Source organism: Malus sylvestris, chromosome 6 (genome assembly GCF_916048215.2).
Source record: "Malus sylvestris chromosome 6, drMalSylv7.2, whole genome shotgun sequence".
Taxonomy (NCBI): domain Eukaryota; kingdom Viridiplantae; phylum Streptophyta; class Magnoliopsida; order Rosales; family Rosaceae; genus Malus; species Malus sylvestris.
This window is the reverse complement of record NC_062265.1, coordinates 16,482,534-16,509,136: the sequence shown is the minus strand read 5'-3', so window position 1 is coordinate 16,509,136 and position 26,603 is coordinate 16,482,534. Positions and strand designations below refer to the sequence as shown.

At 40.2% G+C, this 26,603-nt stretch overlaps 2 protein-coding genes and 1 pseudogene across 6 annotated transcripts; 2 read left to right on the top strand and 1 right to left on the bottom strand.

The window, feature by feature from the left end:
- The first annotated feature begins 1,090 nt into the window (after nt 1–1,090).
- On the top strand, nt 1,091–12,177 carry LOC126624963 (uncharacterized). 5 transcript variants are annotated; one of them, XM_050294026.1, is made up of 11 exons: nt 1,091–1,280; nt 6,950–7,052; nt 7,769–7,822; nt 8,943–9,170; nt 9,281–9,503; nt 9,607–9,683; nt 9,774–9,961; nt 10,084–10,133; nt 10,683–10,739; nt 11,555–11,604; nt 11,701–12,177. In XM_050294026.1, exons 4-11 carry the CDS (start codon nt 9,142–9,144, stop codon nt 11,777–11,779), a joined length of 753 nt encoding a protein of 250 aa, XP_050149983.1. In that variant the 5' UTR covers nt 1,091–1,280; nt 6,950–7,052; nt 7,769–7,822; nt 8,943–9,141; the 3' UTR covers nt 11,780–12,177. The 5 variants fall into 5 exon arrangements, with proteins under 5 accessions (XP_050149983.1, XP_050149978.1, XP_050149981.1 ...); XM_050294021.1 differs by having other exon boundaries at nt 9,252–9,503; XM_050294024.1 differs by having other exon boundaries at nt 7,769–7,995; nt 9,252–9,503.
- Nucleotides 12,178–16,998: 4,821 nt separating this feature from the next.
- On the top strand, nt 16,999–19,007 carry LOC126624932 (uncharacterized). Its single transcript, XM_050293977.1, has 3 exons — nt 16,999–17,164; nt 17,643–17,758; nt 18,043–19,007. Exons 1-3 carry the CDS (start codon nt 17,051–17,053, stop codon nt 18,527–18,529), a joined length of 717 nt encoding a protein of 238 aa, XP_050149934.1. The 5' UTR covers nt 16,999–17,050; the 3' UTR covers nt 18,530–19,007.
- A 5,402-nt stretch (nt 19,008–24,409) lies between these two features.
- Nucleotides 24,410–26,603, bottom strand: LOC126625470 (subtilisin-like protease 4; annotated as a pseudogene).

The window sequence follows — 26,603 nt, the reverse complement described above, 5'->3', positions numbered from 1 at the left end:
GCTTTCCCTAATCAACTGCAATGCAGTTGAGATATGTGTTCTTATATATGTGTTGCACTTAATGATATAAACTAGAAATATTGCATGTAATGGTATAATTTCTAATTTTTGTTGTAGATGGAGAAGCTGAGAAGACAATTTGAATTGGAAAGCAAACAAGTCCTACGAAAGCAGCAGTCTGAAGTATCATATTCTAATATGATAAAATCAAATAATTAAATAAATAAAATTTAAAAAATATTAATTTAATTATTTTGGTTCGGTTTGGTTCGGTTCGGTTTCTAGACCACCAAAACTGAACCGAACCAAAAGAGTTCGGTTCGGTTCAGTTTTTTCAATTCGGTTTGGTTTTTTCGGTTTCGGTTCGGTTCAGTTTTCAGTTTTTTTTTATTTTCGATTTTTTGAACCCACCCCTAATGCCCATAAATAGAGTCCTGGTTATTTCATCAATTAATCAAGCCCACAATCAAGGCCAAATCCATATGTGGGCAAGGCTTGGAAAGTCTATAAATAGGAGGCTCCAAGACAAAGAAAAAGGTTCAGAAATCATTTCACTCCTAGACGCTGAAGCTTTGAAACTCTGAAACTCTCAAGCACTCAAACACTTAAACACTCAAGAAGACTTAGAAAACCCTTCATGTTCTTTGTTACCACCAAGCACCCCTACACGTGCCGGTTTCTCCATTGCCAAGAGCCAAAACCTTGCAACATTCGTTCATCAAAGATCAAGTCATAGCGACATTTGGATCAACAACACTACACATCTACACATTTCGAAGATTGAACCAGAGGATCAAGTTGTAAAGAGATTGTAACCCTACAAATTCATTAATACAAACAATTATTTTATATACATGTTCTCTTGTCATTTGTGGTAGAATATTCGTGTTTACAACCATAATACTGAATAGTAAGAAATGAACTATTGGGGTTGTTCGGCCCGTTGGTTACCAAGCAAAGCCTGGCCCGACCAACCTAAAACCGAAAAAAAAAAATATGAAGAAGTCAGATCTCAATAGTATCTGACACGTGGCAGTAGAATCCATAAGGTCTTGGGTTCTGTAATGCTAGCAGAACTGAGTTCGGGGGAAGCCGTGAAACTGTCGGTTACAACTACCAAGTACTTTTCGAAAACTAGGGCTCCTTCGAGGAGGAAGATTACACCACACTTCACGGCAACACACACACACACTCCTCCTGTACTCTTTTCACTCCTCTTCCCCCCCCCCCTCCCCAACTCTCTCTCCTCAACTTCTTCATCTCCGTCTCTCTCTTAAAAGGTATGAGTGCTTCTGCTTCTGCTTCTGTTGATGTTTTGCTTGAATGGGTATACTGTTCTGACCTTGTTAGCTCGTGTTTTGTGCCTTTCGCAATGGAGGGAAATTTGATTTAAGATAATTCATTGAGCTTTTGTATTGGGTTGGGGTAATTTTGTTTGAGTTCATCCGTAACTGAGTTAATCTTTATTTTTTGTATTTTTATTGATTTTTGAGAGAAATGTTGGAAGTAAATGAAGAAAATTATTTTTCCATATCTTTTCTTTTACAATTGTTATGTATCTGTGTATGATTGGAACGAGTTCAGATAAAAATTGTGCTGGAAGTTAATTTAATTTATTTAATTTGTATTAATTTAGTTTTGTGAACTGACTAATTGTTGAGGTTTAGTGATCTTAGAGAGTGTTTTGAATCATTGCTTGGGCTGTCTTAAAATAGGTTTTGATAGACATATTTGAATGTTAGATGTTAATTTGAATTGCGGGATGTGGTAAACAAAATTGATGAGCTAATACAAATTAGTGTTAGTACAAACTGAAATGTTAGAATTTCCCTCGTCTATTGGTTGTGCTTTAGAATTTGGTTTCAGTTTCGGTAATTGACAATGACAGTTTGAAATGTGAGTTTTGTTGGAAGCCGTCTTTTTCATTTCTGGAATGTTATCGAAGAAAAACACTACTATGAAGTTGTGGAGCATGCCTCATCTATAGATAGTTGAGAGGATTAGATTATGCTTTTAATCGGTTCTTAGAACTTATCTAAACTATAAACAAGCTAATTTTTCTGTTTATGAGAAATACTAAAAATATAGTTAAGGACTACCTGTATTTGATCAGTTTGGACGTCTTATGGTGGAGTGTACACCTTTATAGTACATACAAATAAGAAACACGGTGCATGTTAGGTGCTGCAAGTGCTAATGAGGTTTTTATTTTTACGGTTTATTGGTTGCTTCGTCACTATTTATTTATGCTACAGAGAACTAGTAGCAGACTTCTTGTTTAATTGCACGTTGAAATCCCTCTACCATATTTTTCTTTAGTCTTGCCTATGTGGCTATTTGTACTTATTTTTTGTTCTTGGCTATTCAGAATGAATGAAAATTATACTTTTTTCAGTAGGCTCTGTTTATTTTAGTGAGAAGAAGTTACAAACAACAACAAACAACAACAAAGCCTTTTCCCACTAAGTAGGGTCGGCTATATGAATCCTAGAGCGCCATTGCGCTCGGTTTTGTGTCATGTCCTCCGTTAGATCCAAGTACTCTAAGTCTTTTCTTAGAGTCTCTTCCAAAGTTTTCCTAGGTCTTCCTCTACCCTTTCGGCCCTGAACCTCTGTCCCGTAGTCACATCTTTGAACCGGAGCGTCAGTAGGCCTTCTTTGCACATGTCCAAACCACCGTAACCGATTTTCTCTCATCTTTCCTTCAATTTCGGCTACTTCTACTTTATCTCGGATATCCTCATTCCTAATCTTATCCTATCTCGTGTGCCCACACATCCAACGAAGCATCCTCATCTCCGCTACACTCATTTTGTGTACGTGTTGATGCTTCACTGCCCAACATTCTGTGCCATACAGCATCGCCGGCCTTATTGTCGTCCTATAAAATTTTCCCTTGAGCTTCAGTGGTATACGACGGTCACACAACACGCCGGATGCACTCTTCCACTTCATCCATCCAGCTTGTATTCTATGGTTGAGGTCTCTATCTAATTCTTTGTTCTTTTGCAAGATAGATCCTAGGTAGCGAAAACGGTCACTCTTTGGTATTTCCTGATCTTTGATCCTCACCCTTAACTCATTTTGGCTTCCATTTGTACTGAACTTGCACTCCATTTATTCTGTCTTTGATCGGCTTAGGCGAAGACCTTTAGATTCCAACACTTCTCTCCAAAGGTTGAGCTTCGCATTTACCCCTTCCTGAGTTTCATCTATCAACACTGTATCGTTTGCGAAAAGCATACACCAAGGAATATCATCTTGAATATGTCCTGTTAACTCATCCATTACCAACGCAAAAAGGTAAGGATTTAAGGATTGTTGATGCACAAAATCAGTGAGGACTTTGGTACAACAGAAAGTATTAAGTTTGTGATCTTCGCTAGATTGCTCCGGTCATTAATGTGGATAAGTATGTAAATGGATAGAGACAGGAAAGCAAACACAAGATGTACGTGGTTCACCCAGATTGGCTACGTCCACGGAGTAGAGAAGTTCTCATTAATTGTGAAGGGTTTACACAAGTATATAGGTTCAAGCTCTCCTTTAGTGAGTACAAGTAAATGATTTAGTACAAATGACATTAGGAAATATTGTGGGAGAATGATCTCCTTTTATAGAAGAGAGTTTCTAGCCTTGTTCTGACATTGACCCGTATCGTGTTGTGATTGGCTTCCGATGTTGGCACATGTCGCGCTATGATTGGCTTCTGATGTCGACACTTGTCGCTCTGTGATTGGCCTCCTGGTTGGAGAGAAACTCTTTTGGGTCCTTGACGGTGTAACGTTGACCGGTGCTCGGTAGTTTCGGTATTGGTCAAGTATGGTACAAACAATGCTCCCCTAAGTTCCCGAGTGAGGGAAGCTCCTCGGTTGGGGACTTGCAAGATCCAAGCCGCTGAGTAATCACGAAACTTCTAAGTACCGAAGTGTAGTATCGTCTTCACTTGCCTTATCTGTCTCATAGGTAGATGTGGCATCTTCTCTGGAAGTACTCTTCCTCCATCCAGGGGTGGTATCTTTAACTGGTGGAGATGCACAAGGTAATGTATCAATTTCACTTGAAGCTTACTTGTAGTTTCAGGCTTGGTCAAGCGCGATACAAACCATGTAGTAGGAGTCCCCCAAGTCGCCAAGTTAGGGGATCTGCTGAAAGAGGTGACAGACAAGGTACGCAATCAGAGCTCCAAGCAATCAATCCCATATCAGAAGTTTGATTTCGAGTTCCGGTTGATTGTTCTCATTCTCCCTATCTTGCAGGCAACATGAAGGATAAAGAGAAGAAAAGGAGAAGAGATGATATGAGATACTTTTGCTTTTGAAGAAGTAACTTTCCACAGGCTTATTCTTGAACTAGGCTGGAGGGTTTTCTGGTTTCCTCCAGAGTATAAGGCCGACTGAAGAATTTGAGGGTCAAAACAAGTCCATCAAATCTAGAGTACGTTCGACCCTGCTGATATGGGATACTTTTGCTGTTGACAAAGTAGTGGATGTATCGGCACGTGTTCTGTTACGCTAGTCACCACGTGCTTCCTTGTATCCTTCTCACTTGCCCTATCTGTTCCTCAGACAGATGTGGTATCTTCTCTGGAAGCATAAGATGTTGAAGATGAATACTCGAGAGCAATGCCAGGTAGGTAATCAGGTAAGGGGTTCCAGGCAATCAGTTACTGACTGGAAGCTCGATTCCAAGTGCTGACTGAATTGCTCTCTTTCTCTTTGTCTTGCAGGTAAGAACAAGGCCAAAGGAAAAGACAAGGAAAAAGCATGATATGGGATACTCTTTCTTTTGACCCTGATGATATGAGATATTCTTGCTCTGGTGTAGCTTGTTTGCAGAGGTATTATCGGTGGGAAAGAAAGCTGAGTATTTCGAGAAGCTTCGTTGGGAGTGCCCTCTCAGATATGAGGAAGGGTTGAGCATTTTTGCAAGTCTGCATGTCCGTTGAGGATGGAGATCGACATATATAGGAGTCTCCCTAACAACAAGTAGTAATGCTATTCCTTTACCCTGCTTGGTCATAGCACTGTAGTGGGAGCTGCCAGCTTCACGTGTTTTAACTCTGTCAGAGCATTTTGAAAAAGCGGTCTGTGGTATCTGGAAAGCTGATGTTGCGTGTGAAGATTACAGACAAGCTTTATCCAAGGAGATCTGGCTCTCGAAGTTGAGAAAGCGGTGCCTCTTCAGTTTTCGAACAAGCAATCCTGTCAGGGATCTGGCTCTCGAGATTCGGAGAACGGTGCCTCTTTGGTTTTTGAGAAAGCAATCCTGCTAGTGGCTCTCGAGATTAGGAGAGTGGTGTCTCTTCGATTTTTGAGAAAGTAATCATGTTGGGAGTCTGGCTCTCGAGATTCGGAGGGCGGTGCCTCTTCGATTTTGGAGCAAGCAATCTTGTTGGGAGTGTTTTCTCGAATGTGAGTAAAGGTTGGGCATGTTTGCTAGTCTACCTTGCCACGGAGCACAGAGGTTGACACACAGGGACTTTCCAATTATCCAGCAGTGGTGCTGTTCCTTTACCCTTGTGGGTAATAATATGGTAGCTAGACCTTCGAAATTTATGTGTCTAAACTTTGTTAGTGCTGTTTCTTTGCTATTCTTTTACCCTTCTTAGTCATAACGATATAGTGGGAGCTGCAAGCTTCACATGTCTAAATTTTGTCAGAGATCTTTGACAAAGTTATCTGTGGTACCCATGAGCTGATGTTGCGTGTGGAAAATGGATGATTGAATAGTAAGATTCACGTGCTTTATACTTCACCAGAAATCTTCGACAGAATGCCCGTAATTTCCATAAAGCTGATTGTGCATGTGACAGGTGCTGACAAGTCTGAAAAAGCAGGTGCCTCTTCGATTTCTGAGATCGGCCCTCGTGGTCTCTGAGCAGCCCAGCTTATGAGAAAGCAAGCGCCTCTTCGATTTCTGAGATCGGCCTTCGTGGTCTTTGAGCAGCCCAGCTTTTGAGAAAGCAAACGCCTCGTCGATTTTTGAGATCGGCCCTCGTGGTCTCTGAGCAGCCCAGTTTTTGAGAAAGCAAACGCCTCTTCGATTTCTGAAGCTCCGTCGAGTGCAGATTTTTATAGAGGCTGGCATTAAGTTCCAAAGCACACTTGAATCTCCACCAGTAGAAGCTCCTTTCTTGCACTTCTAAGATCTTGATTTGTCCGACCTCTTCTCTCTTTAACACCTTTGAAAATGTCTGGCCCCTCCGACTGTCGTTTTGACTTGAACCTTGTTGAAGAGGCAGCCACGCCTTCTCCAGACAACATATGGCGCCTATCCTTCTTATCCCCTACTGGTCCTCTTACCGTTGGGGATTCTGTGATGAAGAATGATATGACCACTGCGGTGGTGGCCAGGAACCTTCTCACTCCCAAAGATAACAAACTACTTTCCAAACGGTCTGATGAGTTGGCTGTTAAGGATTCTCTGGCTCTCAGTATTCAGTGTGCAGGTTCTGTGTCTAATATGGCCCAACGCCTATTTGCTCGAACCCGCCAAGTTGAATCATTGGCGGCTGAAGTGATAAGAATTATGGAAATGGTTTTTAAGATACAGGAGCAGACCCTGCGTAAAGCGGGAGCCTTGTGCACTGGGTACGACCTTATTGAAAGTGTGGAAATGCCTTCTGAGCAAAAAAGAAAGGATAAGTTTTACCATTCCTTATGTTGAGTTGAAGCCGTACCAAAAGACAATAATGATGCATTTGTGATACTACAAAGGAAATTCTTGCTAATGAGAAAATGAAAAGAAAATAATTGTTAAAAAAGTTGGTAGTTTCTGCTTAAACAAATGGATTTAGTTTATTTGTTTTCTTTAGTAAAGTTATTCATTGAGGATTTAGTTTATTTGGTTTCTTTGTAAAGTTATTCATTGAATTTTATTTGACCTTACCATTTGAACGCCATAGAGTTAGTTTGTGCTTACATTTCACCTGGTTTATGACAAATTAGGCTGATACGGATATGTCGTGTGATACTACGAAGGAAAATGCATCTGTAGTCGATTCATCTGTTACTGACTGGAAACAAGACATAGGCAATTCAGATGATCCAGGTAACAAGAGTGCGAGTTTGTTCTTTTTTTTATCATTTAACTTGATAAAATTTACCTTGTTTGATATAGAGTAGCTGTTTCAAATGAATTTAATTTATGCGTACTGTATCTGGTATTGTGGCTGTAACCCATGTTCAAAGAGTAATAGTCGTTGGCCTAATGCTACCTCGGAGATGGATGATGAGTATGGAAATTATCATTTCCATGTATCTACGTTTTGCATACTGAAAAGCTCTTAGTTCTTCTCTTTGTACTTGAACATGTTTCCCAGTGTGTATCAAAAATATTTCAAACTTCAATTGCATATGTTCTCCATTGCTCTGTGGTGGGTGGCAGTAAATATCTGGCTTTTGCATTTCTCTGTCATTGGACATTCATATATGATAATAATGTCTTCAGTAAGACAGTAACTTAGTTCTGTTTGGAATAGAGAATCCCACGTCTTGCCTGGGAATTGTCGTAAAACGTTTATGGCATTGCCGTTATAATCTCTAGTGTGATGTTTTTATATGTTTAAACTTTATACTATATAGTTTCACATCAGTGGGTAAGTTTCCTCTTTTGAGGTTCTCATTGTTGCTCTGTAGTCATTGTTGGTGTTGAAAAAATTGGACATCTTCTTAATGAAATTTTGTTTCCTATAAACTAGAAAATGCGGGCATCTTTCCTCTTGCCTGATAGGTAATAGAGTTTTTGTGTTTTCCTTCTTTTGACAGGGTTGCCAAGTTGTGGGGTGGTAATGGAAGTGTCTAATGCTGTTAACCCAAGTAGTGAGAGAATTGACCAACTCCTCGTGCAATTTTATTTCATTTATAAGCCATTTGAAGCTTTAGGGAAAATATGTAGTGGGTAGAAGCCCCACTTGCTTTGCATCTCAGGAACTTCTCAAATTGTGAACGAAGAATTTTGTTCAAGAACAGTTTGAAGCATGCCTTTTATATTTGTAATTACTGAAAATTTGTCTCTTTGTTGACAATGCTTTGCCCTAACCAATGTTTTGATGAGTGCATGCATAATAAAAGTAATTGCAGATTGTTTTTACAAAAAATAAAATAAAATAAAATAAAATAAAAAAATAATATATTTATTGCGGACTATAAGGATTTGGTTGACTGGCGATATGGAAAGCAATGTATAGTTTGGAAGTGATAAATTAAAGTGCTATAATTGTGGTTAGTGTCTTTTCAGAGCTAGTCCATTAGAGCAGTTTGATTTATAATTGTTGAACCTGCCATCCGTCACTTCGGTGCTTTTTTGCCTTCCCTAATCCTCGTTAAGTGCTGTCTTTTCTCAGAATTTTTTAAAATCAGATTTTTACTTTATTCATTTGCATCTCGTTAACTGTAAACTGACCCATTTTTTCTCACAAGCAAGTATACGATTATCGATGTGATGGATGCAAAGTGATTCAAGCTTTGAAGCTACAACTGAATTTTCAGATCTCTGTTGTGAAACTGTTGCTTTCAAAGTTCTTTGGTGGAATGTACAAAATATATGTTGCGCATCTACACTGCTTTAACATTTGTGCATGTGTAGTAGATATACTCGGATAATCATATGTTTGTGTTTAATGCGTTCAGGATATTTCCAGTTTATGACCTGATGTTGGAAGTTGCACCTAATGATTTTCATGCTGGACCTCTTTGTAGATGTTTGGCACTGATATATAATATGTAATATGTTGTTCTTGGAAGACGTGAATTTGTAGTAGTATATAGGTTGGTAGTTTGAATTGTTATATCAGGTTTAGCTGAACTCTAGGAGTTTAATTTTAGTCTCCAAATATCATCATTCTAACCAAAAAATGACATTTTCCAATTACTTAGATAGGCATTTTGCAGTTTTCGTTTCTAACTTTGATGCGTGAATAATATGATGTTTTGTTGTCAGAGAGTTCAAGTCACAAAGTTAATGAGGGGGTTGATCCACCTAAATCAGAAGAAGTAGAGCATTCTCGTGATCAGGTCGGGAATTCCACCTCACAAAAAAAGTACAGTGCATGATACTAGATATTTCATCATTAAGAGTTTGAATCATCAAAATATCCAACTATCAATTGAGAAAGGAATTTGGGCTACTCAAGTCATGAATGAACCAATTTTGGAAGAAGCCTTTCATGTAAGATCGTCTATGTTTTAATATCGTGTTTTTCCTTTCCAATCTAGATACTTTATAGGGTAGCATATGGTTGTGTTGCAGAACTCTGGTAAAGTAATTTTAATATTCAGTGTCAACATGAGTGGTGCCTTCCAAGGGTATGCTCAAATGATATCTTCTGTTGGATGGAGACGAGACAATGTATGGAGTCAAGGAAGTAGTAGAAGTAATCCATGGGGACGAAGTTTTAAGGTCAAATGGCTTCGGCTAAATGATCTTCCTTTCCAAAAGACTCTTCATCTCAAAAATCCATTGAATGAGTACAAACCCGTTAAAATTAGCAGAGACTGCCAGGTTTTTTTAATTATTATATCAAGTGCTTTCTGATTTCCTTTTGTTGCATTACCTTCTTGGAAGAATGATTTAAAATTTAACTTGATATTCGGTCTTATTTCAGGAGTTGTCTCCAGATGTTGGAGAAGTTCTTTGTGAGCTTCTTGATGGGACGGATGATGTGCACGGCTTACCGAACGGGTAATAATTTCTGAACACTGGCAGATGCATGTATTTATTTATTTATAAATCTGGTCATGAGGGTTTAGTTTCGATTTTATTGTGTAGCAGTATTCCCATGGATGATTTTCCTTCAAAAAGGCCTTGTTTAGAGCCTCCATGTTCATTAGGGGAGGAAGAGTATAATGTGGGTCCCATGCATCTATCGTGGTCCCAGACACCCATGATGTATCCTTCGTTTCTTTACCAGCAGCAGGCTGAAGCAAATAGATATCCTTTAGCAAATCAGAGATCTACTGGTATTATTCTTCCTGAAATTTGTCTGTTATTTTGTTGCATTTGCATTAATGGATACGATTCTTATATATACGAGTGGACTGGAATTTGTCATCTCAATTTGTTGTTTGGGGTTTGTCTGCAGAAAGTCGTCTAGCTAGCTTTCTTCTGACTGAAGATGATTTTTTGGAAATGGTATTATTTCCAATTTTCTTTTCTCGACTTATCTTCTTTGTTTCACATTTCTTCATTTTATACCGAAGGGCTGTTTGAAATCTTCCTTGCAGATGTAGAGCTCTACATGAAAGGTTATTGATGACTCTTGTTGAAAATAATTTGAATCTAAACTTATGACTTTGTTGTTGTAGACTTGTCGTATATGTTAGAATTTACGGCTTTTTGCATCATCTTTGTTTTTTTCTTGGTCAAAGGCTTTTGTAAACATCTTAGGAAAGATGTTGAGGGTAAAAGATCTAACCAACATAACTTTGTCTTGATTTATTTCGGTTTAAATTGTCTGATAGTTCCCAATCGTGTTTTCTACTCTCTCTCTCTCTCAAGAAAAGCTGAACTAATTTACTGTATCTTTGGTAAGAGTGATGTTGTTTGGCATGCTGAATGCTCTGTCAAGGAAAGTTCACATTGTACATTACTTTTCAAGCTTATTACTGATATTATAAAATAATTCTGTTTCTTATGCAACGAAATTTCCGCTCTGATAATTTTCCTTTTCTTCTTAACCAGTCTTATGAAGAATACCTGGAGGCCCAAAGCAGAAGTTGCAAGGAATTATGTCTGCCTGTCAGTATACTATCTAAACTTGTAGTATATCATATTTAAAATTTATTACCAGTTGATGCATATCTTGCTCACGATTTATGATTTTGGAAAAGCTCTCGTAGCCAAAGTTGTATATTTCTTTTTTCTTGTTTTCAAGTTTACGTATTAAAGAACAAATTTTTCATGGGAGTTACCGGTAATAGCTCCATATGTGTTTAATTTTTTATTTGAAACCTAGAAATCTATGAAACCCTATCAATTCTTCATAGGAATTAACCTTATGTGTGGAGGGTTAGAGAGCAATCCTCTTGGGGCCATGAACGGTGTCGGGATCAAAGATATTTGTCTTACCTCAAGGGTGGGATGGGTTTTTCTTTTTATTCCTTTTTTTTTGGGTGGGGGGGGGGGGACATTTGAGGTGTCACCATTTGTAGGGCACTGTTGAGCTGTCACCTTTTTCCAGGTCCAACTGGACTGCGTGGCATCGGTCAAACATTATGCTGCTTTGGGCTAATGCAAGTTAAAGTGGAATTCATGAGGGGTTAAAAGATTACCAAGCCTGAATGCATGCTTGTTCTCTGCTCTCATTGATATAAATGCTAGTTTATACCGGCAATTCCATAATCCATAATAAAATATCGTAAAATAAAATCTCAAACGACAAAATATTTGACCTTAAATTACAACCTGTTGTGAAATATAGATACTTTGTTTTCCGTGAAACAGATCTGGGCGAACACAGTAGAACATTCCCCTGTGCTGGAATTTTGACCTTAATGTCGAGTCCTTTTATCCAGTTTAACTGCAGTCTCTCTAAAGTAACTCATATTTGGCAGGGTTCTAGATCAGAGGAATCATCAAGAAGTAGAATGCAGGAACATGATTCGTAAGTACAATTGTAATGCTTAAACGATGAACTAAAAGTTGAGTTTCAGGTTAATGCTTGTGTAGCTAGCTCATTGGCATATATCGTTCTGTGCAGAAACTTAAGCTATGCAAGCTACCGCAGCTGCTCAAGGAAAAGGCCTCATCATTCATCCCACAGGCAATCACAATACTGATGTAGCCAACCTCCCTTGGTCTTTTTGGATAATAGCTTTGTCATCTGACGGAGTTTTGCATTTCCATGGTGGCAAAACATCCAGTGAAGTCATTTCAAACTTTCGTAAACCCTTGTGTCCTGTTGTGTACATGTATACTGTTTTTTTTCCCAGATGGGACTGTTCTTGGGGCTAGTTACTAAATTGTACAGTTATTGAATCGGCAACTGAGCCCCGACCACTCCTTCATATTGACCTAGATTAGATGAATGAATGTTATGGATTCAACGGTGCAGTTTTTTACGGTCACCAATTTAGCAGCCTAGTTTGTTCTGATGTAAAATTGTTTTTATCCATCGATGTCTGTATTCTGATTCTCTGTGTGATGTTTTTAGGCTTCACATTGAAGAAAATTCTTGGTAGTTAAATTTTTGTCGGGTTGAAAGGGCCCTCGGGTTTACTATGTTTTCAAGGAACTGTCTTGGAGAAGCAGGTGGTATTGCTTGTTTTCTGATTCGACGAGCCTACTCATAGAGTTTCTATGTGCACAAGGCAAGGGCTTGGCTTTGAGAACTGGGACGCTTAGCTATGTCGATTGTTGGGCTGGTTCTATAGAATCCCGTACTGGCAGGGAAATTTAAGAGTTTTTCATTAAACACATAACACACACAACGGCATGAATACCAATGGTCTTTATCTCCAGCTCTCATGGGGTTTCAAAAGCCTTATCCATCTCCATATGGAGAGATAGTGTACCGAGACTACGGGTTGGTACACTTATAATAAAACACGTGGTGTACCAACTCGTGTTCTGAGAACAGTAAAAAAAAAAAAAAAAAAATCTCCCACTTACCTCTCAAACTCCCTCGGGCATATGGTTTAGTGCATATAACTTTGGTATGTCTTTAAAAAAGGGCAAAACAACTGCGAATACGGGGAGTCTTTAGTACAGGTGTTATATGGTTGGACTTGCAGGGTCATCCAATAACCCGATAAGTTACAAATATGTACATATACATGAGTCAAAATAAACAAACAAGAGGGAGCCTTCACAAAGGTTGCTTAGGAGAAGTCTCAGCAGTCGGTAGAGCCCCAGAAAGAGAAGGCACCGGAGGGGGATCATTCGGAGCCTCAGTACTGGACAGAACCCTAGAAGGAGGAGGCATCAGAGGTTGATCATTTGGAGCTTCATTACGCGGTACAGCCCCAGAAGACAAAGGCAATAAATGCATTTGGAACAAACCCACAAACCTCTGATGATCAAGTAAAACCTGACCATCAGATTCCTTCATCTGGTCAAGCTTCTTCTTCATGTTTGTAGCATAGTCATGTGCGAGCTGGTGCAACTGTTTATTCTCATGCTTGAGCCCTCTAATCTCCTGTTTGAGACTCATCACTTCAGCCGCCAATGATTCAACTTGGCGGGTTCGAGCAAATAGGCGTTGGGCCATATTAGACACAGAACCTGCACACTGAACACTAAGAGCCAGAGAATCCTTAACAGCCAACTCATCAGACCGTTTGGAAAGTAGTCTGTTATCTTTGGGAGTGAGAAGGTTCCTGGCCACCACCGCAGCGGTCATATCATTCTTCATCACGGAATCCCCAACGGTAAGAGGACCAGTATGGGAGACGAAGGATGGGCACCATATGTTGTCTGGGGAAGGCGTGGCTGCCTCTTCAACAAGGTTCAAGTCAAAACGACGGTCGGAGGGGCCAGACATTTTCAAAGGTGTTGAAAAGAGAAGAGGTTGGACAAATCAAGATCTTAGAAGTGCAAGAATGGAGCTTCTACTGGTGGAGATTCAAGTGTGCTTTGGAACTTAATGTCAGCCTCTATAAAAATCTGCACTCGACGAAGCTTCAAAAATCGAAGAGGCGCCTGATCAGAAATCGAAGAGGCGTTTGCTTTCTCAAAAGCTGGGCTGCTCAGAGACCACGAGGGTCGATCTCAGAAATCGAAGAGGCGTTTGCTTTCTCAAAAGATGGGCTGCTCACAAACCACGAAGGCCGATCTCAGAAATCGAAGAGGCGCTTGCTTTCTCAAAAGCTGGGCTGCTCAGAGACCACGAGGGCCGATCTCAGAAATCGAAGAGGCACCTACTATTTCAGCCTTCTCAGCACCTGTCACACGCACATTCAACTTTGCGGAAATTACGGGCATTCTGTCGAAGATTTCTGGTGAAGTAGAAAGCACATGAATCTTACTGTTCAATCATCCACTTCCCACACGCAACATTAGCTCATGGGTACCACAGATAACTTTGCCAAAGTTCTCTGACAAAGTTGAGACACGTGAAGCTTGCAGCTCCCACTACATCGCTCTGACCAAGAAGGGTAAAAGAATAGCAAAGAAACAACAGTAACAAAGTTTAGACACATAAAATTTGAAGGTCTAGCTACCATATTATTACCCACAAAGGTAAAGGAACAGTACCACTGCTGGATAATTGGAAAGTTCCTGTGTGTCAACCTCTGTGCTCCGTGGCAAGGTAGATTAGCAAACATACCCAACCTTTACTCACATTCAAGAAAACACTCCCCACAAGATTGCTTGCTCCAAAATCGAAGAGGCACCGCCCTCCGAATCTCGAAAGCTAGACTCCCAACATGATTACTTTCTCAAAAATCGAAGAGACACCGCTCTTCGAATCTCGAGAGCCAGACCCCCGCAGGATTGCTTTCTCAAAAATCGAAGAGGCATCGTTCTCCGAATCTCGAGAGCCAGATCCCTGACAGGATTGCTTGTTCGAAAATCGAAGAGGCACCACTTTCCCAACTTCGAGAGCCAGATCTCCTTGGATAAAACTTGTCTGTAATCTTCACACGCAACATCAGTTTTCCAGATACCACATACCACTTTTTCAAAGTGCTCTGACAGAGTTAAAATATGTGAAGCTGGCAGCTCCCACTACCGTGCTATGACCCAGCAGGGTAAAGGAATAACATTACTACTTGTTGTTAGGGAGACTCCTATATATGTCGACCTCCATCCCCAACGGACAGGCAGACCTGCAAAAATGCTCAACCCTTCCTCATATCTGATAGGGCACTCCCAACGAAGCCTTTCAAAATATTCAGCTTTCTTTCCCCCCGATAATATCTCTGTAAACAAGCTATACCAGAGCAAGAATATCTCATATCATCAGGGTTAAAAGCAAGAGTATCCCATATCATGCTTTTTCCCTGTCTTTTCCTTTGACCTTTTTCTTACCTGCAAGACAAGGAGAAAGAGAGCAATCAGTCAGCACTTGGAATCAAGCTTCCAGTCAAGAACTGACTGCCTGGAACCCCTTACCTGATTACTTACCTGGCATTGCTCTCGAGTACTCATCTTCAACATCTTATGCTTTCAGGGAAGATACCGCATCTGCCTGAGAAACGGATAGGGCAAGTGAGAAGGATACAAGGAAGCATGTGGAGACAAGCGTAACAGCACATGAGCCGATACATCCACTACTCTGTCAAAAGCAAAAGTATCTCATATCAGCAGGGTCGAACGTACTCTAGATTTGATGGACTTGTTTTGTCCATCAAATTCTTCAGTCGGCCTTATACTCCGGAGGAAACCAGAAAACCCTCTAGCCCAGTTCAAGAATAAGCATGTAGAAAGTTACTTCTTCAAAAGCAAAAGTATCTCATATCATCCCTTCTCATTTTTCTTCTCTTTATCCTTCATGCTGCCTGCAAGATAGGGAGAATGAGAGCAATCAGCCGGAACTCGAAATCAAACTTCTGATCTGGGACTGATTGCTTGGAGCTCTGATTGCTTACCTTGTCTGTCACCTCTTTTAGCAGATCCCCTAGTTCGGCGACTTGGGGGACTCCTACTATATGGTTTGTATCGCGCTCTGAAACTACAAGTAAACTTCAAGTGAAATTGATACATTACCTTGTGCATCACCACCAGTTAAAGATGCCACCCCTGGATAGAGGAAGAGTACTTCTAGAGAAGATGCCACATCTACCTATGAGACAGATAAGGCAAGTGAAGACGATACCACACTTCGGTACAATATTTCCTAATGTCATTTGTACTAAATCATTCACTTGTACTCACTAAAGGAGAGCTTGAACCTATGTACTTGTGTAAACTCTTCACAATTAATGAGAACTCCTCTATTCCGTAGACGTAGCCAATCTGGGTGAACCACGTACATCTTGTGTTTACTTTCCTATCTCTATCCATTTATATACTTATCCACACTAATGACTGGAGCAATCTAGCGAAGATCACAAAAAGCGACCGTTTTCGCTACCTAGGATCTATCTTGCAAAAGAACGGAGAATTAGATGGAGATCTCAACCATAGAATACAAGTTGGATGGATGAAGTGGAGGAGTGCATCTGGCGTGTTGTGTGACCGTCGTAGGCCACTGAAGCTCAAGGAAAAATTTTATAGGACGACAATAAGGCCAGCGATGTTGTATGGCACAGAATGTTGGGCGGTGAAACATCAACACGTACACAAAATGGGTGTAGCGGAGATGAGGATGCTTCGCCGGGATGTGTGGGCACACGAGAAAGGATAAGATTGGGAATGAGGATATCCGAGGTAAAGTAGGAGTAGCCGAAATTGAAGGAAAGATGAGAGAAAATCGGTTACGGTGGTTTGGACATGAGCAAAGAAGGCCTACTGACGCTCCGGTTCGAATATGTGACTACGGGACAGAGGTTCAGGGCCGAAGGGGTAGAGGAAGACCTAGGAAAACTTTGGAAGAGACCCTAAGAAAAGACTTAGAGTACTTGGATCTAACGGAGGACATGACACAAAACCGAGCGCAATGGCTTTCTAGGATTCATATAGCCGACCCTACTTAGTGAGAAAATGCTTTGTTGTTGTTGGGGGTTTCGGGAAGGTGAGGGGAGGGGTGGGGGATTGTAGGGGAGGTGGAGGTAGGTGTGGGTAGGTTGGGATGGGGGTGGGGGGCTGCGGGGAGGGATGGGTTTCAGGCTTTTTTTATTTTTTTTATTTTTTTAATTTAGAAGATTCAGATTTAAAAAAAATAAAAAATAAAAAAAATTTACCACGAGCCACATCAGCACTTAACGGATCAATGGACGGAAAATCTAATGGAGGTATTATTTTGAAAAAAAATGGTACATGATGTATGAAAGTCAAATATTTTAAAAACGTTGTATGAGGTTGTAATAAACTTCAAACCTAATGTGCTCCTATGTAATTTACCCAATAAATTTACAACAAGTTCTTTTTCTTAAGGCTATAACTTATAAGTTGTGGCGGCAAATAAGTAAGGGGTTTTGGATGCAAAGAAGCAAAGCAAAAATCCAATGGAGTGCTCGCACGACCACAAGGTCAGCAAAGAGGAGGTGATCGCCAAGCTCAAGGACGACGGAGACTTCGACAGGCTCCGCCGCAGCATCATCCTCAAGCTAAAAAACAATGTCCGTACCCTTCTCTCTCTCTCTCTCTCTCTCTCATCTTTCTTAGGGTAACAAATTTCGCTAGTTTCTGTATTTGTTTGTTTCTAAATTCTTATGATTATTCGCTAGTTTCTGTATTTGTTTGTATCTAAATTCTTATGATTAGGGCTGCTGTTGCTGGGAATGCTGGAACAGATTTGTCTAAAGTGCTTGTTAATAATTGTAAAAATCAAGCCTTTTTCTACTGATTTGTTCTTTTTTTTTTAAACTAATTTCCACTGAATTTTCTAATTAAATTCATTGAATTATTATGGGAACCTTGTATTTTACTCAATAATATTCGATTTGATTTTTAATTTGGCCAATGTTTGGACTTTTGGATTGGATTGGAGTAGATTGAAAGTTTGTTTGGACGGTTGGAAATTATTTATTTGTACGTTTTGAAAATTTGAACCAAATTTATGAGTGGGATTTCTCAAAGAGGGGCAATTAATCGCAGGAAGAATTGCGAGAAAATATTGCTTCTATTGTGAAGCAATCGGCCACGCTTAATCGTGAAGGTGCTGAGAATATGAAACCCAGACAGCTTTCCGATGACATTTATCAGGAGGTTGGGTACGTAACTAATTTTTCGCCTTCTCTTGATGATTAAAATGTGACTGGTGACTGTGTAGGTTTATGTGGTGGTTGTTTTGTATCTCTTTGTTAAAATACTAAGAGCATTTTACAATTAAATGATTAAATAAGGGTGATATTTAGCCTTCGGGACTTCTAAGTGGTAGTTACAAACTTTATTCAATCTCTCTTTGAATGGTTACCGTCAGAGGATTAGAAATGTAAAGTTATGGGGGAGCTGATAATGCTGGATTTTTTTCCTTTGGTGTGCTTCCAATTGCTAGGGACCAAGTAATGAGCCACGTATCTGATGGGTTGTGGGGTATAATCAGATCAAGTGATGGCATGAAAAGTGAAATAGCAGAAACTGTTCAATCCGTCTACAATAAATTGACTAACCCAAATGGGGAAGCTGAGGGTGAACCCTCCACTCGTGATGTTCCAGTTCAATACAAAGTTGACAGTAATGGCTTAGTTGTTGCTGTCGCCAGTGAAATTGATGATAAGTTGTCTGACAATGAGCCAAAAATACCACCGGGATTTTGTTTTTCTGGCAATTATCAGAAAAATGATAATGATGCGTTACAACTACCTCTACCTCATGTTAAAGGAGCCATTGAAGAATGGAAGGGAAGTTCACACCAGTTACAAGATAGGATGGATGATTCTGTTGATAACAGAATGGCACCTGGCATTTCTACAGACATGGAGCACAAGCAGGCATGTGATGGTAGTGATGAGGACCCTGATGTGCCTCCAGGTTTTGGTTGATGAGTTTTCATGCATTTCAGTTTTCACCGTTACTATTTAAACATCAAATTCAGAGACAATGCAGTCGAGGTTCAATCTATGGTAACTGCTTAATGAATCTTATATTGAGTCCCTACAATGGGAAAGTTTCTCTGCAATTCCCTTGGTAGAATGCTTGACATTGTATTGCATGTGGGCATCTGCCTCCTGGGTATTTAGTGTATTCACAAGTATTAGCTTCCTTAGATGTAGACCTGATGACTCGATGTGTGAGTTAACAGGAAATCTAATGTTTATCATTCTTGAGCTAGGATTCTTCTCATTTCCTATATGTATTCTTTGCTGACAGTGTTCAACATCTAGGTAAGGAGAGTCATCCCAGTGGAAGTTAAATTAGTAATTAGATTTCTATCAGCACTGTTTTACTGAAAAACTAACATAAAATCCAAGTTAGATGTGAGAGAGTGCACTGGGTTATGCGATTATTCTTTACCTTTTATTCTTTGGCATCTATTTTTTGCAGCTTTTGTCTCTTTCAAGATCCTGTTTATTATTGTTAACTTTATTACTATATTACCTTTTTAATTGTTTTTTCGACTAGAAGCAGATCCAAGATTTCTCCATCTCTGGTAACTTGTATGTGAGGTTTATTTCTGTCCTAGACTTAAATTCTCTCAGTAGTCATCTGCTTTAAAATGTTGCCATGTTACTGAAGGAAACATAAGGAAATGAGTAGGTATATGAATGTTTGATCACACACAACTCCATAAAGTTTGATAACACAAGAAGTCACAATGTGACCACCATACGATATGCATCCAATAGTCACTGTGTTAGGATTCTGATGGGATTTCTAGTAGCTACTAGTGGTTATAAAGCAATTGTGATTGTGCCAGATGTCATCATCTGAGTGATGTAGCGGTAATACTTGTAATAAAGTTGTTAGTATAGCTGTAATTAGGTGAAAGTAGTTGGGAAAGTTGCTATATAGTTGGGTTTGTGAGAAACAAAAAACAGTTTATGAAATAATATCCAAGTTCTTTTGTCATTCTCTCTCTTCGAGTCCTCTCATGGCCTCTCTGGGTTAAGGTTGATCGAGGGATCTATCATTGGTATCAAGCCAGTACTGATTTCTCCATCCCTTCTCTGCTGCCGTATGATTTGTGCATCAACAAAGAAAGCTATGGAATCGCAGAATCATCTTGCTGCGATAAACAGCACTGTCAACACACTACTCCAAAGGTTCGATGCCATGGAAGGGCGTCAAGATTCTTCGAATGCTCGAATTGAGAAGCTTCATCGTGATTTTCTAGACAAATGTGAAATGGGTTGCCTAGGAGATTCATCAGATGCAACTCGCTCTGACCCCAATCTGCCTGACGATTCAAGAACCCAGAATCTCAACCGTCACGATTCAGGATTTCAACCAAGACCACCTCTAGTAAAATTGGATTTTCCTCGCTTCCAGGAAGGGGATGATCCTCTTTGATGGATTTACAAGGCGGAGCATTACTTTGATATCCCAGCAGTAGACAAGAAAGTTCGTATGGCTTCCTTTCATATGGAAAATGAAGCCCTTCAATGGTTTCAATGGGTGAACTGCGTCAAGAACTACCCCAAATGGGAAGATTTTACAAAGATCTTTTGCAGGGAATTTGGTTCATCTGACCTTATGGACTGCACTGAAAATTTGGTGAAACTTCGCCAATCTGGATTACTCAGAAACTATATCATGGAATTCAGGAGGTTGGCAAATCGCACGGTGGAAATGACCCCTGGACTTTTGAAAAGCTACTTCATCGGGGGTTTGAAACCGGAAATTTGCCATGACGTCAAGATCCTGCGACCATTTGATGTTCATGACGGAAATTTGCCATGACGGAAATTTGCCATTGCTTACTCCCAACAAGTGGATGCCAAACTGGCATAATTGAAGGTTCGATCTTTTTCAAGAAACACTTCATCTGCATCTCAATTCAGTCCAACACAGTTATCTGATATCACCACCATGCCAAAGACTGAGAATTCTTCAAGAAATGGGAATTTCAGGCGCTTAACAGCAGCAGAAATTGAATTTTGAAGGAAGAATAGGTTATGTTTTAACTGTGATGAAAAGTTTTCAAGAGAGCATGTGTGTGCTGGTCCCAAACGACAAATACTCCTCATAGATGTGTACGAAAATGGAGACATTATCAAGCATCACTCTGATGACAATGAAGAGCCTGAGGTAACCGCTTGTGCATTCTATGGAATGCTTGCTCCAAAGTCCATCCGAACAATGAAAATCAGTGGGTTAGTACTCAATTGTCCTACTATTTTCCTGGTAGATTCAGGTAGTTCACATAATTTCATTGATATCTCATTGGTCAAACAATTAAAGGGTCATCTAGATACCACACACCCATTTACTGTGAAGATTGCAAATGGGGGATCCCTCACTAGCACTGGATGTTTAGCTTAAGTTTCCATTCAAATACAAAAATTATGCAACTGTGCTTGATTTTTATGCTCTCCCCTTGGGTGGTTGTGATATTGTTTTGGGCATACAATGGTTGAGAACATTAGGACCAGTACTATGGGATTTTGATAAAATGATTATGCAGTTTGTAGTTGGCACCACTACTTTTTCCATATCAAGCCCTCAGCCCCAAGAACCTCAATCCATTTCTTCCTTGCAAATGGACAAGTTACTCACCCATGAACATTACCTAGGAGCTGCCTTATTTGTTTTGCAAGTTGGTGCAGACAACACAGTTCCATCTACTCATTCTAAGTTGAATTCTAACCAAGATAATGATCTGCAAGTTTTTTTAGCAAAGTATCAACCTATTTTTCAAAGCCCATCTGGGCTACCTCCATCCAGACCACATGATCACAGAATACCCTTGTTGGAAGGATGCAAACCACCTAGTGCTCGACCTTACAAGTATGGTCCATTCCAGAAAACTGAAATAAAGAAATGTGTGAAGGAGTTACTGGAATCAGGTTTCATCAGGCCAAGCCATAGTCCATTCTCTTCTCCAGTGCTCTTGGTGGAGAAAAATGAGGGTACTTGGAGGATGTGCCTGGATTATAGGGCACTTAATCTCCTCACAATCCCTATACCATTGATTGATGAGTTATTGGATGAGCTCCTTGGTGCAAAATATTTTTCTAAACTAGATCTTAGGTTCGATTATCATCAAATTCGTATGCACCCCACAGATATTGACAAGACTGCTTTCAGAACTCATGAGGGACATTATGAATTCCTCGTTATGCCTTTTGGCTTAACAAATGCCCCTGCATCTTTCCAAAGCTTAATGAATGAGATATTTAGGCCTTACTTGAGGAACTTGATCTTAGTTTTCTTTGATGATATTCTGATATATAGTGCTTCTTGGGAATTGCACCTGCAGCATGTAAGCATTGCCCTCAGTATACTCGAACTCCACCACTTGTTTGTGAAACTATCTAAGTGTGTTTTTGGGAAACAGCAAATTGAATATCTAGGCCATATTGTCTCTCAGAATGGAGTAGCTGCTGACCCTTCCAAATTGCAAGCCATTGCAGATTGGCCTTTACCTAAATCTGTGAAAGCTTTACGGGGTTTTCTGGGCTTAACTGGTTATTATAGGAAGTTCATTCCTCAATTTGGAAGAATCAGTGGACCTCTGACTCAACTCACTAAGAAGGATGGGTTTAAATGGAGTTCTGCAGCCACTGGTGCATTTCAAGAACTGAAAAACGCAATGTTATCTCCTCAGGTCTTAGCACTACCGGATTTTTCAAAACCATTTGTTATTGAAAGTGATGCTTCAGGCACTGGGATAGGGGCAGTTTTGCAGCAAAGAGGCAGGCCTATAACATTTACTAGTCAGCTTTTAGGACCAAAGAATCAGGCACTATCTGCATATGAAAGAGAAATGTTAGTTGTGGTTCATGCAATTAAAAAGTGGCAGTCCTATTTACTGGGAAACATCTGCATATGAAAGAGAAATGTTAGCTGTTGTTCATGCAATTAAAAAGTGGCAGTCCTATTTACTGGGAAACCATTTCATTATAAAGACAGACCATCACAGCCTCAAATATTTTCTCCAGAACCGAGCTAATTCTTCTTTCCAGCAAAAGTGGGCTTCCAAGTTACTGGGATTTGATTATGAAATCCAGTATAGAAAGGGTAGTGACAATAAAGCAGCTGATGCATTATCTAGAATGTTCAATTCTCAGGATAATTCAGCTATTGGTCCAGGTAATGAAATTGCTATGGCTTCAAGCATGGTTGTGGGTACTGATCAAAGCAATGTTGCTTCAGTCACACTAAACTGCACAAACTTTGACAGTGATTTACTTGCCTTATCATATCCTTATATGTCTTGGCTCGACGATCTGCGGAGGCATGTCGAAAAAGATGACTGGATTTTACAGTAGTCTCAAGCTGTTTTACACAAAACCTCAGATTTGATTCCATTAAATTTTCTTAAGTACCAGCTTGATAATGGATTTTTTAAGTATAAGAATAGGATTGTTGTTAGTCCTACAAGTCCATGGAAGACAAGAATATTTGAAGAACACCATTGTACTCCATCTGCAGGCCACGAAGGGTATGAAAAACAATATTAAAGAACTGATTGCTGGATGTGATGTTTGTCAGAAGAATAAGTATGAGACACTTGCACCTGCTGGACTTCTTAATCCACTACCAATCCCACAAAGAATTTGGTCTGATGTAGCTATGGATTTGATCACTGGACTCCCTCTCTGCAAGGGTAAATCAGATATATTTGTCATTGTTGACAGATTCTCAAAAGCTGCACATTTTTTACCCTTATCTCATCCATATACTGCACATTCAGTGGCACAAGTCTTTATTGATCAGGTGTTTAAATTGCATGGAATGCCTACTTCCATAGTATCTGATAGAGACCCAATCTTCATGAGCTCATTTTGGAAGGAATTTTTTAAACTTCAAGGATCCAAGCTCTGTCTCAGTTCAGGTTTCCATCCTCAAACTGATGGACAAACTGAAGTTCTAAATAGATGTCTGGAAACATATTTGAGGTGTTTATATAGCTTGCAACCCAAGCAATGGTTGACATGGCTCCCTTGGGCAGAATGGAGCTATAACACCTCATACCATTCTGCAGCTAAAATGACACCTTATGAAATAGTGTATGGACAGCCACCACCACATGTTCCACTCTATGAACTTGGTACAACAAAAATTGATGTGGTGGATCAGTGCTTGAAAGACAGGACTCGAATTTTATCTTTGTTAAAGACCAACTTAGCAGCTGCTCAGGAACGAATGACAACTCAAGCAAACAAACATTGAACTGAGAGATCATTTGCAATTGGTGACTTTGTCTATCTCAGATTGGTTCCCTACCAGCGGAAGTCACTAGCCTTGCATCCCTTTCATAAGCTGCATCCTAGATTCTATGGTCCCTTTGAGATTCTTGATCGAGTTGGGCCTGTGGCGTATTGGTTGAAACTCCCAAGTCATTCTAAGATCCACCCAGTTTTTCATGTTTCATGTCTCAAAAAGAAGCTGGGAACTGCAATCACTACTACTATTCCTTTACCAACAGTTCAAGATGCTGGCTTAATGACCGATGAACCTGTACTAGAAGCTATTTTAGACCGCAGAGTGGTTAACACAGGAGTAATGTTAGGATTCTGATGGGATTTCTAGTAGCTAATAGTGGTTATAAAGCAATTGTGATTGTGCCAGATGTCATCATCAGAGTGATGAAGCTGTAATACTTGTAATACAGTTGTTAGTATAGCTGTAATTAGGTGAAAGTAGTTGGGAAAGTTGCTATATGGTTGGGTTTGTAAGAAACAGAAAACAGTTTATGAAATAATATCCAAGTTCTTTTGTCATTCTCTCTTTTCGAGTCCTCTCATGGCCTCTCTGGGTTAAGGTTGATCGAGGGATCTATCACACTGTAATTTAACAGAAACCGGACTCCTAACAAGATATTTAGCAGAAACCCATACCCATGCCAGAAATCCTCGAGTGAATTCACCAGCTTTGCCTTTTGAACCAAACGGATGAATGTCACTGAGAACTAACATCTTTTGGTTCACTTTTGCAAAGTTAAGTGTTTTTGGGCTTGACACTCACATATACTCCTTCTGGTGCATTAACCTTGACTGCTTAAGATGAATATGCCTCGCGAACATTTGTAAGAGTTCTCGTGAATGTCTGAGATGGTCCCAATGTGACAGAAAATGAAGGATAGTTCAGCTCTCTTTCAGGTATGCTCGATACCTTTGAGCCCTGTATTTGTCGGTGCGCAATGATACTTCATCGTCTTTGTTGCCCAAGCCACAAAGATAAGGGATATAATCATCTGGTTGAATATCATAAACTAATCCTGGATCATTTGCCTTTGATGGATTGACATGGCCAGCACTGGTGGCTAAAACATCTGCAGGCTTAAATGTTTCATCAAGAATAGGTTTGCCTTCCAAATTTAGAAGGTAAGTAGAAATCATTATAGCAGATTTAATGGTAGCTGGTGACCAGCAAGGGTGAGAGCTCTTAAGCAAAGCAGCAATTCAACTGAGATGCGGACATGACATTGAAGTTCCAGAAATTATGTTGAAATTGACCTTTGAGTTTGTGGTATTGTCAACAGGGAATGGCCATGCAGCAAGAATGCTCACACCTGGTCCAATAAAGTCTGGTTTCTGAATACCTGGATTTGCCAGCTTAGGGACTCTTGAAGAGAGGGAAGCAACAGCCAGAGTAGATGAGTCTCTGACTGCAGTTCCTCTGAATAAGATTGTTGCTGCTGGTGTTGCGCTCACATCTGTTGCGGGAAGAACATGAACATCAGCTGAAGTACTCACACCATCAGTTTCTTCATTAAAAAGAATCATGGCAGCCCTCCAGCGTTTTTCACCTCTCCCTTAGCAATTCTTCTTATTCCTCCCCCTTGCTCACACAACTACCTTGCCTTTAACAAGGAGACCTTTCAGGTATCCTTGAGCGCACAGTGCAGAATCATTACCATTTATCCAGCATAAATAGGAGGCATTAATGTTGAAGGGAAATCTCTTGGCTCAATGAGAGATCACCATCAAATACTTCTTCATTTCCAAGCTTTGTTGTGGCTACAATATGCCTGTCTATGGTGCTTGCTCCAACTGTTAGGATCCAGGGGGCTTCATTAGATATTGTGCCGTTAAATGGGCCAGAATTTCCAACTGCACAACTTACAAATATTCCTTTTTGGATTGCCGCAAATGAGCTGATTGCAATGCTGCCTCGAAAAATGGAACTGAATCTTCACCAAGGGAGATTGAGATCATGTCAACACCATCCTGAACAGCTGCTTCAGGTGCAGCTAGTATATTAGCCTCTGAAGCACCCCTTGTACATTGCTAGGTAGGCATGAGGTGTGTCCCAATTGCCATACATTTGGCATGTCCTAGAACATCAGCATTCTGCACAAAAGCACCAGAAGCTATACTTGCTTTGTGTTTCCCATGTCTGTCTATATCAATCGGTTCCTCAGGCTTCTCTCTTTCAGGGCCTCAGCTGCAATATTGAAAGCCTTTGGACCAATTAATTTGTTGTTGCAGTCTGATGCATTAAAGTCACACCTCCCCTTCCATTTAGTGGGTGGAGGTGGAATTCCTGCACCACTACATGAAGGATGGATGGGCTCAATTCCACCATCCAGCACTCCAAGATCACTCCCTTCCCAAAATTTGAATCCTTCCGTATTCTGGTTTGTTGGTGCAGCCCCAAGAAGTTGGGTGTGTGTAGTTTTCCGATGAACTACTCTTTTAGGATGTGCTGCCACAAAGCCATCCATCTCCTGCATTGCTTTTACTTCGTCCTGAGTTGGTCTAGCAGCAAAACCACTAATCACTTCTTGGTACGAGTAGGCATGCGTGGCTATTCATCTGCGCTTGCCGTGGTAACGGGCAGAAAAGATTCATGCCAGCTCTTCAGGTCTTCTATTTGAGCAAAAACTCTGCCCTCTGGTTGCCTTACATTGACAATGTATGTCTGTAAATTGCTTGGTTTAATGGTTGCTAGTGAGAGCTCATTTTTCTGAGCCATGAAAATGAGAGTAAGAAAAGGGATCACAGCCAT